The 11,764-nt window shown below is 51.0% G+C and overlaps 1 protein-coding gene across 1 annotated transcript; it reads left to right on the forward strand.

Annotated features, from left to right (window-relative positions):
* The first annotated feature begins 3,603 nt into the window (after positions 1 to 3,603).
* C12H20orf204 (chromosome 12 C20orf204 homolog) lies at positions 3,604 to 11,249 on the forward strand. Its single transcript, XM_054046222.1, has 5 exons — positions 3,604 to 3,777; positions 6,495 to 6,632; positions 7,119 to 7,187; positions 9,343 to 9,495; positions 10,755 to 11,249. Exons 1-5 carry the CDS (start codon positions 3,775 to 3,777, stop codon positions 10,902 to 10,904), a joined length of 513 nt encoding a protein of 170 aa, XP_053902197.1. The 5' UTR covers positions 3,604 to 3,774; the 3' UTR covers positions 10,905 to 11,249.
* The last annotated feature ends 515 nt before the right edge of the window (positions 11,250 to 11,764 follow it).

The raw sequence follows: 11,764 nt of genomic DNA on the forward strand, positions 1-11,764 counted from the left end.
TTTCGCTTTGAATTCTATTTGACCACCATCTCCTCCATTGCAGTGACTGTTGCGTGTCAAAGAGTAAATGCAGGGTGGTTGGATGTGACTAGTGGGTGGGTACCCTATGAAAGGCCAGCTACTCCTTACAAAGATGCCCGTGTGAGGAATGTATCTGTCTGCCAAGCTTTCTCATATTCTTTTGCTTTAAGTGCCACATTGTTTAAGGAGTGGCAACTCTTGATGAAAGTTTTTCTTCCAGATTTATAAATGCGAAATGAAGCCCATGTGTTCTCTCTCATAGCTGGTGAGAACATGTGCAATTGTACCTTCATTAAGAAAGGTATACCTCATTAGTGTGCTGGGGGCTTGTAAACTTTCAAAGGCTCAGGCCTGCAGCTGTTCAGGCAAGCAGCATGGAGAGGGAAGACCTCCACTATCCCAAGAGATTCTCCACCACCAACAGTGACTTTCCTTCCGTCGCTGATGCAGAGGCAGAGTGACGGTTCTCTGCATGGGGGATGCAGGGGCTGAGTCTGGGTTAACCGTACTGAGAGAGGACAGGGGTGTTGGTTGGTTGGGGTGGGGAGGTATAGACAAGGGGATAGTTTAACTAGGATTTCCCAGAGTTGGGTAAACTAATAATGGTTCTGCAGGGGGTCAGCTTGAAAAAAATGTGTTAACAAATTAGACAAGGTGGGTGAGATCTTTTATTGGACCAACTTCTGTTAGTGAGAGAGACCAGCTTAAAGCAACAGAAGTTGGTCCAATAAAAGATACTACCTCACCCATCTTGTCTCTCTAATATCCTGGGACCAACATGGCTACTGCATATATTAACAAATGCCATTTACATACTGTATTGAGTACCTACGGGGCCTATCCTGACCCCTCTGCTTATAGATGGTGTCCCTTCCCTGTCTTCTCATCTGTCCTTTGTCTCTCTAGGTTGTAAGATCTTTGGGGGAGAGGACTGTTCCTCTTGGTTGGAAAGTGCCACAGTGCTAGAAACGTGCTAGAGTAATCAGGGCAGCAAGCTTGGGCTTCATGGTCACCCAGGTACAGAGGGCCTAAAAAGCCCTATATGGCCCTTAAGTCCTGCAGTGAGGCTGTGTTGGATGAAACACAGTGGGGTTTTTACACTCTGCTTTGGAATGGGCTGGGGAAGGGCTGTTGGATCCAATGTCTGGGAAAGTCCCAAATAGGGGAGAGGGGTTTGGAGGGTTGGGACACTGACCCCCACCTCACATCCCTGCCCATTGGTTGAGGGCTGAATTCCATCCTCCCCTGCACTTGCTTTGTTCCCAACACAAAGTCCATTCATTCAGACTTTGTGTGAGATTGGAGTGAACTTTCCCTTATTTAAAGAGCATAAAATGTAGCAACATAGTAATACAAAAATTCACCTTCAGGGTAAATGTACGCTCTCTCCCAGTGCTGAAGCACAGAATGGGATATTGAAAGCATCGGGATGTGAGGGCTATGTACCAACACATGGATTTGTTTCCTTTCCAGCATGAAATTCCTCTTGCCACCCAGTGTTTCTACCTTTCACCTTATCTTTCAAAATGCCCTTAATTGTTGATGCTTTTTTTTTTTTAAATGGACTCTTCCCTTTACCAGCTTAATGTTTTTAGATGTCTTAACATTTTGAAAATGGATTTTTGAACCTGTAAATTTTATTTATATGCACATAGAGCACAATAAACATGTCAGGATCCAGCCTTCAGTGGTGTGTCCTTGAGTATACATAGTTCCTTCTGCTTCAACTGATGATCCAGCAGACCATTCCCCTCTCAGATCCCTCTGGAAGGCTTAGTGCTGCCAAGACGTCTGTAAGAATTGGGTTGAGTTATTCAGGTATCCTAAAAGCCACACATTTTTGCTTCATGGTTCTGCGCCCTCTTCTTTGCCAAGTAACTATTGCTCTTAACCCATTCCTCCTTTGTTGTTCCATTAATCTTTGTTTCATCATGTATGAACGTAGTTGTAAACTTGTGGCATGGGCCATGTCTTATTAATACCCAGGTGCCTAGCATGCTTTTGGTTGCTGTCAAATCTTTAGATTAGCCATCCGCAATTTGTTCTGTAAAAATCATGGTGAGAAGAATTTAAATTAGGTTTAGCTGACTTCACACTCCAAATATGATTCTGAGCTCATTCATCTGAGGCCAGCAAAGGTACCTTGTTAACCTCTCTTTGTGTGTATACAGAGCTCAAGTGTCTTAACCATATTACACTGGCTACTCACAGTAAGTTCTATAAATTGATAACATCTAGCAAGATGATTTTATAGTACAAAGTGCAGTTATGAGCACTAAAGTAGGTTAATTCCATTTTAGATCCACTGTCAGAAATTGCTAATGATTAAAACTTGTTGCTAGTAGAAACTGAAAGGGAAAGGTCTGGCTTGCCACGATCCGGGATCTTTGACAGCAGTTAGCTCCGCAGCAATACTTCTCAGCCCCAAAAGGTGGTTCTGTGAGAGCAAGGATGGAGCCAACACCTTATTTCCAAAGCAGAATTCCCAAGTGTTTCCTCTTGCTTTTGTTTCAGGATCTTCAAACCTCTGGCAGCTTGGCCTAGGCATGGCTGTCTTCAGCAGTAGTAGTTCCATAGTGTTTTGGAAGCCTTACCTGGCCCTCTGCATGCCTGATGGAGCTGGCACCATGTGCTTCAGTTTGAGACTGGCTTTCGGGAGACTTTCTGGAGGTTGTGGTGGTGGTTGAAACACGGAGGAAGGGAGATGGTTATTTATTACCTGTAGTGTGGTAGCCCTGTCCTAGACTTGGCAATGTATATACATGGAACAAGGTCCCTACCCCAAAGAGTTCACAATCAAGGTTTGAAATTTAGGTTGAAACCCAGAAGGGACTTGCCCTTGTTGCTTCATAGACAGGTCATAAGAACATAAGAACGGCCAGACTGGGTCAGACCAAAGGTCCATCCAGCCCAATATCCTGTCTACCGACAGTGGCCAATGCCAGATGCCCCAGAGGGAGTGAACCTAACAGGTAATGATCAAGTGATCTCTCTCCTGCCATCCATCTCCACCCTCTGACAAACAGAGGCTAGGGACACCATTCCTTACCCATCCTGGCTAATAGCCATTAATGGACTTAACCTCCATGAATTTATCCAGTTCTCTTTGAAACCTTGTTATAGTCCTAGTCTTCACAACCTCCTCAGGCCAGGAGTGCTACAGGCTGTCCAAAAGCACCTTCTCCAGACAGGTACTTCATCAGCACCCCGAAAATCCCACCCTCCGCACACTGGGACTCGACTCCCAGCAGTTTGCGCTGTAAAACAGAGCGATCAGACCTGACCCTCCGCTCCCAGGCAGAGACTTTCTTCTCCAGCTCCTCTATAACCAAGTTGTTATAATCTGCCATGATCCTATCCCTGTGCCGAGGCTTTGAGAAACTGCTTCACTCTCCCCCCCACCACACACACACAGCCCGCCCCCTTTCCCCTTCTTCCAGCTCTGGGAGGGCAGGTGCAGGTCTCCGGCTGGGATAACTGGGGCAGGCAGGATCTGGGGGCGGCGTGGGGTGGGTGGGACTAGAGCCGCGGGCGCGTTATCCCCTCCCACTCCTACTCTTAGCTCCTGGAGCCAAGTTCAAATGCTGGGACCCAGCTGGGGCAGGCGAGGGAGCGGCAGGGGCACCGGTTGAGACAGGTCCCCTGCGCCGGGCATCCTGGAGCTTGGAGGGACCGTACGGGACCATGCAGCTGGGCGCCTCGCCTCCCTCCCCGGGCCTTTGCAGATGTGGGGATCGGCACCGCGAGCGATAAATGGTGAGTGTCCCGGGGGGAGGGGGGGGGATTTGATCCCAGCCAGCGGCAGCTGCCACCTGGAAGTTTGCGCCCGGGGGGGCTGAGAGGGCATTTTGGGACCATGTGGGGTCCCGTCCCCCCCGCATAGGAGAAGCACCGATTCCAGCTAGATCCAGGAGAAGGGACTGGAAATTCCCACTCCGCACCGGCCCCCAGGGACTGTTCCTGTCTAAACCCCGCTCGCCACGGGCCAGACTTTCCTGTAAATGGTCCCGCTTTGCAGCAGCGGCTGCTTGTTTCTGGAAAGGGCAGGATCTTCCCCCGTCCTGGGGCTGGCTCATGGCTGGAGCCCGGTCATTGCACGGAGCCAGCGTGGGCGTGTGTAGATGCTTGGGGGGGGGGGGGGGGGCTCGTCCCAGCTCTGTGGAAAGCATCAGCCTCCTGGTGTGGTCGGGGGCAGCCGGGCCAGGGAGAGAGACCCTTTTGCAGGGGGGATAAACTCCTAGCCCTGAAGTGTATAAAAATCAGCGCACTGGCGGAGGGGGGAAAGCTCTGTCCTTAATTAGCAGTGTGTTGAAATCGATTTCCTCCGGGCTTGTCTGCCAGGTTTAAGGCAGAGCCAACCAGACCCCTTCTGCCCTCCAAGATACCCAAAGCGACAGGGGTCATCAGGACAGTGCAAGCCAGGACACCGTGTGGGGACCAAAGTGATTTCTGCTGGAGCACATCTGTGCCTCTGAGTTTAGAGCATGTGCCACCAGGAAGTGCTCTATCAATACTGGTGATTTCCCTTATCTGTCACTGTTTGCAAGAGGATTAAAGCCAGGAAAGAAAAGATTAGCTCCCTCAGGCATATGCAAAGCACAATTTAATACCTGAGTTTTTCTACCCAGTTCACAGACCTGTTCTTAACCTTACAAATCACTCCTGGTCCTTCCATGGAAGGAGGTGACTTCTAAACCCAGAATGAACTTTTCCTGGATGCCACTAACAAATATTAAGTGATGCCAATTTTGAAAGGATGTTGTGTGTGTGTGTGTAAGGGGGGCAGGGGCCCAAACCTTCAAACTGTCATGGAGAGAGAATTAGTAATCCCCAGGCATGTGAATTAACTACAATAACTTTTTCCACCTCTGAACAGTGCCAATTACTAAGAGAAAACAGTTCTCATGATTTGTTCATTAGAGTCTTCCTTCCACAAGTGTGTATCTCTTATGGGCACCCCTCCATCAGGCTGGTCACGTGAGTTGTGAGAATTGCAGGTCATAGCCTTTGAGAGTGTAGCCAGCCTGTCTTTTTAATGGCAGACTGTGTTTCTTCACATATTAAGGACTGAAAATGTAGTACCCGTCCCAGCTGCTTGGAAATGGTGCTCTGTTCCGGAATTTGATATTTATGGAAAGAGTCCTTTACTTAATAGTTCAAGTGAAATTGCATGGCCTTCTTTCCTCTGTGGGGAAGCCTTCCTGAGTAGCAACCCTTAGACTTTGGCCGGTGTCTGTGTGGAAAGGGATATTCCGTTTGCAGCGAAGCTGGCATTTTGATGAATGTCTTTGAGCGTTATTTATCTCTTCTGTGCTGCCTGGTTTGAAGTTTGCTCTGGAGTGATATCTCCCTTCTCTTGGGGAAATGTACAGAGAAAACAAAGCGGTGCAATTGGCGTATCTGAGAAGATTCTGCCACACCCAAATAGAAATTCCACTCCCTTCGCTGGGGCAGAGGGAAGTAAACCTAGACCATTCCTTGACGCGTCTGAGGATCATTGATTTTTCCAAGACAGGACAAGCACTGAGATAAAATTTATTTACTTCATCCACTCAACAGTCTCAGATATCAAAGCTTTGGCTTCAGTGCTATGCCACGGCTGGCTTCAGTGCTGCGTGGAAAGCCTGAAGCCTGAAGGTTTGACTAGGGATCCGTGCTGCACCAATGCAAGCAGAGATCTGTGTAGGCTATTTCCCCGCCCCCATTTAGCCATCAAGAGCGTCTGTTTCGTTCCTGTGTGAGACCCCTGAGCACCTGGATTAAAGGAACTTTTTGAAAAGCTGGAACACGCGCAGAACAATTGCACAAGAGACCATGTCTCACTGGATTTTATTGCTCCTGTATTTTATATTCAGCACCTTTTTAAAAATGTGACAAAATAGGCTTCCCACACAGCAGCCATTCTTCTGCCAATTCAGGCCTCCTCTGTCCCTATGCACCATCCTGACAGCTGCCCCCAGTTTTGTTTGGACACATAAAAACACCTCTCCGAGGATTGAGACGCTGTTGCCATTAATTCTAAATGAAGTCTTTGGATTTGCCCCTGAAATGGCCGGGAACCATCCGACCTAAGACTGCATCTCTCCCATGACTGAAGCCCCTTTGCTCTAAAAGGAGAAGGAAGTGCTGGCAGCGTGTTCTCCAGGAGGGCCTCTCGGCTTTGGAGTCTCCTCTCCCCTGATCTGATAAAGTCCAGATCTGTCGGGAATGCTGCACAACCTGATTAGCTGACCCAGGGACATGTATTCCCGAAGGATACCTTATTTATACTGTAGTCCAATGTACTCTTCATGCTTTCCACTTCTTACATAGGAGCTCCCCATATGCACTTCTGGAGTCCACGCTGACCCCTCCCTGTTCAGCCGACCATGCAGCTTTTAAACCACACAAGCGGAACCAGCGTCCTTTCAGCCTGAAAGGCGAAGGGAAGGCAGGTCTCCCGTGCTGCAGCTGCGTTGTTCTTTCCCATCTAGATTCTCCCCAGGACTCTCCTTTGTGCTGTTCTGCTGCTGCTGCTTGTATCGGTGCTGAGCAAGGGCAAGGCGAAGTGCAGCATTGTGGAAATCCTGCGGCAATACCAAGCCGTGATCTTCGATGAGCTCCAGAACCTGGTGAGTGGAGCGGACAGTCCCCGGCGGGTGGGCGGGCGGGTATACAAATGTAGCTATCTGGCCATGTGGCACGGGTTGTCTTAGACTGTGTCGGGCCTTTGGAGCAGGGACCGTGGTTCCGCTGATGTGGGTACAACGCCCAGCAGAATAAGGCGTCCATCCTACCTGGGCCTTTAGGCATTGCTGGAGTATAACAGTGTTCCCTGCGAATGGGAAGAGTGTACCAAGAGTGCCACTGGAATTCAGCTGCCAAGGCGACAGCAAACTCCCCACCCCCATGAAAAGTGCCAGGAGATTTTTGTAAGGGGCACTGTCCCCCCATCAAGCCAGCCATAGAGCTTCAAGGGGTGCTCTGCTCAGTTCCGTGGGTCTCTCTCCCCAGCGCATATTGCTTGTGCTGTGCACAGAGCGCGGGATAGTAACTTCAGGGGAGCCGGGGGGAAAGGCCCAAAGCTGATCAGCTTGCAATCCTTTTATTTTACACAGAAAAACTTGACTCGATCTGCTGAAACCCCAAGGAGGGGGAGAGCTGGCCTAGCCTGCCTCTCTAACAAGGTAAATGCTTTCTCTGCAACGTGCTTTGGGGGTGTGTGTGTGTGTGTGTGTGTGTGTGTGTATGTGTGTGTGTGTACACCAGCATCCTGTACTAGATGAAATCAGGACTACTCAACTGTGTGTCATCAGCCCTGTACCGCTAGCTAACAGCCAGTACTTCCCTTTAGCTCAGTGAGCACTGTCTGTGTATGTGGAACAGGGTGACGTGGGTTCTCTTCCTGTTTTCACACAGGTTTGGCCATTGAATGGGTGTGAGAAAGAGAGTGGGGGCTGAGATGTGAGTCTGTACAATACTGGGTCACACCAGGCGATCCTGCAGTGCACGTAGGCAGGCCGTTTGTCTGGTTTTAAGCTGCAGAGTCTTCTTCTTGGGTGGTTTGTTCCCTGTCCGGGACTGAGACAAAATCAGAGGTGGTTTTGTCCAGTATCGAACAGGGAATGACATTTTGGAGAGCGCACTGCTCCCCCCGCCCCGCTGTGCATGCGAGGCCACGTGGCAAGGCTGGACCGGCACGCCCTTCAAAATGGCGTCATCTGTGCAACGTGACCTCATTCATGCCATGCGTGCGAGGTTCCCCCAGCAGGGGTGGAGCGGTGCGCTCCTCAAAATGGCGTCTGCAGCGCGACTTCCTATGCCCCACGTGCGCAAGGTCGCACCGGTGGGGTGGGCCCACGCCATTCCAGAAGTACAGGAAAGCCAGGTGTTGTGGGAATGCGAGAGTGGCCATCCAAACTGCCCAGCAGTGACTAACTCTCATGCCATGGCCACTCGGCATTTCGTGGCAGCAGAGACATGGCCAAATTGTGACTGGCGCTCGCTCTCGAGCCAGTTCGACACACTCCCCTAGCTAGACAAAGCCCAGCCACAAGTGTCTGAGACATAGGCTAGGTCTACACTACGGGGGGTCGACCTAAGATACGCAACTTCAGCCACGTGAATAGCGTAGCCGAAGTGGCGTATTTTAGGTCGACTTACCTGGCTGTGAGGACGGCGGCGAGTCGACCACTGCCGCTCTGCCGTCGACTCCGCTTCCGCCTCTTGCCGCGGTGGATTTCCGGAGTCGACGGCAGCGCAATCAGGGATCGATTTTATCGCGTCTTCACTAGTAAGTCGATCCCCAATAGATCGATTGCTCCCCGCCGATCCGGCGGGTAGTGAAGACGTGCCCTAACAGAAGTTCCAGTCCCACTCTTGACCCTGGTGGGACAAGTCTGCAGGCAGTGTTGTCCCTGTGCTGTACACCAGGGCACCGCAGAGCTCCGTGGCTACAGCAGGGGATAGAACTCGAAACCCTGGGACTCCGAACTGCCATTTGCTATTGGAGCAGTTACGATTCCATCCAGGAGGAGGCAGTAGAACGCAGGCACACTAACCAGTTCAGTGCGCTATGTGCCCTTTTGCTTTCGCACGGTTTACTGCTCACACCTGAGGATTTTGCTGTTTGCTCTGTTCTGAGTTCCTGCCCCGCCGCTTTTGTGTAGCTAAAAAGCCCTCGGGTATTAGCTACACAAAAGCTGCGGGGCAGGAACTCAGAACAGAGCAAACAGCAAAATCCTCAGGTGTTAATAATAATAATTAATATATTATTATTATTATTTTATTAACACCTGAGGATTTTGCTGTTTGCTCTGCCCCGCAGCTTTTGTGTAGCTAATAACTGAGGGCTTCTTCTTTTGTATTCAAACAAGGGGAAGTGTGTGTGTGTGTGTGTGGCGGGGGGGGGGATCATCAAAAAAGGGAAATGGATGTGCCCATGACCTGCCCTTTGAGGGAAAGGCTGCAGGTCTCTTTAGCAGCTGGGGTGGAGGGGAGCCTGCTGGACGGCAGCAGCGCTAACGTGGCGGTGCAGGTGGATGGGCAGCAGGTAACACTTGTATCACTTGCACGGTGACACTGCCTGTGGCCACAGCCTCATGCCTTGTTCCCCAAGCGGTCAGCAGAACAGCGGCCCTAAGCTGTATTCTAGTGGGGGGAGGGATTTTTTTTGGGCAGGGTTGGGCGACGACTATATTTTAGGGCACTATTTACTCCAGTGATCTAAGACGCTGGGACCCCGAGGTTGTCTTAAGCTACCGCTGGCTCCTCTACTTAACCATAGAGCTTTCTGCTTGAGTTGGCTCTGCACATCTGGATTTTGCATCTTTCTTTGTTCAGGAGCAGAAAATCCTGCTGTCTATCTCCACCATGAGCATGTCTCTCAGGAACATGGTCAGAGGCCCCTGGAGGAATCCTGAAGTGGTGGCTGTGATGCAGGTGGTCAGCAACACGGAGTCTGTGACCAAACAGAACTGCAAGAAAATCCACAAGGTCAGGGCTTGCTTTTCTCTTCTGCCATGCAGCTGGCACAGTGCAAAAAATAGCAGCCATTCATTAAGAAGTTTAAGTGTTGTAACCTTGTTGGTCCCAGGATATTAGAGAGACAAGGTGGGTGAGGTAATGTCTTTTATGGGACCAACTTCTGGTGGTGAAAGAGTCACGTTTTTGAGCTCTTCTTCAGGTCTGTACAAGCGCAAAAGTGTATCTCTTTCACCACCAGACGTTGGTCCAATCAAAGATATTACCTCACCCCCCTTGTCTTTGTTGGGCAGCACATGCAGGCCTGGGGCAAGATCCAGGGTCTCCCCAGAAATCAGGGGTGGCTCTATGTCTTTTGCCGCCCCAAGCATGGCAGTCAGACAGCCTTTGGTGGCATGCCTGCGGGAGGTCCGCCAGTCCCATGCTTTCGGCGTACCCGCCGCCGAATTGCCGCGGGACCGGCGGACCTCCCGCAGGCATGCTGCCAAAGGCAGCCTGACTGCCAACCTACAGGGACCAGCAGGCCAACCTCCGCGGCTTCCCGCCCCAGGCACGCAGTTGGTGCACTGGTGCCTGGAGCCGCCCCTGCCAGAAATGATGCCTTCGAACTGTCACTGAGCTGTTCTGTTGTCTGAAATGAATTCCCTGCGGGAGAACCCTGGGGAAACCCCAAGCTGATCGCCACCCTCTCCCTATCTGGCACTAGTGCTGGGTTCATTAACGGACACTCTTCACCTGGGAGAGTCGCGGGGGAAAGCCCAAGCTGAGGGAATCCATTCGGATGTTTGATGCCCTTGTGCAAGACTCTGCCGAGGAGCTCAGGTTACCTGGCACAATCTCAGGAAATCCCCGGCTCCGCCCCCTCCTCCACCCAATTTGTCAGAGTTGGAAGTTTTGCCTTGGGACGTTCCACCAGGTTGGAACGCACCCACCCTCTCTGGAGAGTGATACTTGATGGTACAACCCCACACCTCACAGGTGGCTTCTCTCCTGTACGGCCAGATGTGCACATGCGCGTGAGTGTCCAGGTATCCAGCAGAGCGCTCGCAACCCCCTGGGAAGTGTGTGTTACAGGTCCCACACCCTCACCAGTGGGTTACATGCATGCTTGGGGACCCCCATTTTCCAGTGCTATCCCCCTCCCCACTGCTTTTCCCCACATGCTCCTGGGGTACGAACAGCCCTGAACTGGTCTCTGTCCTGTTCGGCGTCTGTATCTAGGCCCTGGTTTTCATTGCTGCGACTGTTTTTCTTTCTTTGCATGCTAACAGAAGAGTCTGTCAACAGCTACAGAGAAACCGCGACACAGAGGCCAGGGCAACAGGAGAAAGCAGCTGAAGGTGATAGCGCGAACAGTGGAAAACTTGGTCACCTGCTGGGAGAAGCTGTTCTCTCTCCACTCAAAGGACTGGGACACATAGGGTCAGTAGGAAGCAGTGTATGGTGCTCTCCCCATGGGTGCTGAGTACCTGGGATTGTACCACCACCTCCGTACTAGCCAGTAAGCAACACTGATTTCCTGGAAACTCCTTGCCTTCTGATTTCTTGGTTCTGCCATTGGGTGAAGCAGGCGGTGCTGGGGCAGGCTTTCCATTGCATCCCATCCTTCTCTTTGGGGACTGGAGAGGGACGTCTCTTGTGCTCATGGCCCGCTCTGCTACTGTTCCAGGTAGCAAATACTGAGGGTCAGATTCAGCCCTGAAATCAGCTGAGTGGCATCAACAGAATTTGCTCCTTTGTGCTGAATAAAACTTTGTTGGACATTTCCACAGCGGGGGCCTTGGCTCCGGCGGGTCTGTATGTTAGGAATTTGGAAGGACAGGGCAGTGAGCAGGCAGTGAAAGAAGGGGGTAATAGGGTAACAAGAGGCTCCTGGATTATGAAAATGCTTCTTGTCTGCTAGGAATTCTCTCACGCTGTGTAACACTGACAGACCTGTTGTTGGTGGGTGGGATTGAATCTGGGACCTGTGGAGCTTAACTACGTGAGCCCTACCGCATGAGCTAAAGGCCATCTCCCTGTAGAGTAGACTCATTTGATCTCTCTCTTTAAGTGGTCTCAGTACCACTCGATGGGACAGAGCACCACACCCAGGAGGTGTGTGGGTTACAACTGCACCACCTGAGATGATGTCTGCTGCTTTCCCGGGGATGTTCATTGACATGCAATATTGGCTTCATAGCCCGGAAGATGCTGGGAAGAAAGCCATCTAGCTCCTGAAGGGTTGCTGCTTCAGGAAAGGCTGGGCATGGTAGCCATCATGGCAAGTAGTCTAGGAAAT

Source organism: Malaclemys terrapin, chromosome 12 (genome assembly GCF_027887155.1).
Source record: "Malaclemys terrapin pileata isolate rMalTer1 chromosome 12, rMalTer1.hap1, whole genome shotgun sequence".
NCBI lineage: Eukaryota > Metazoa > Chordata > Testudines > Emydidae > Malaclemys > Malaclemys terrapin.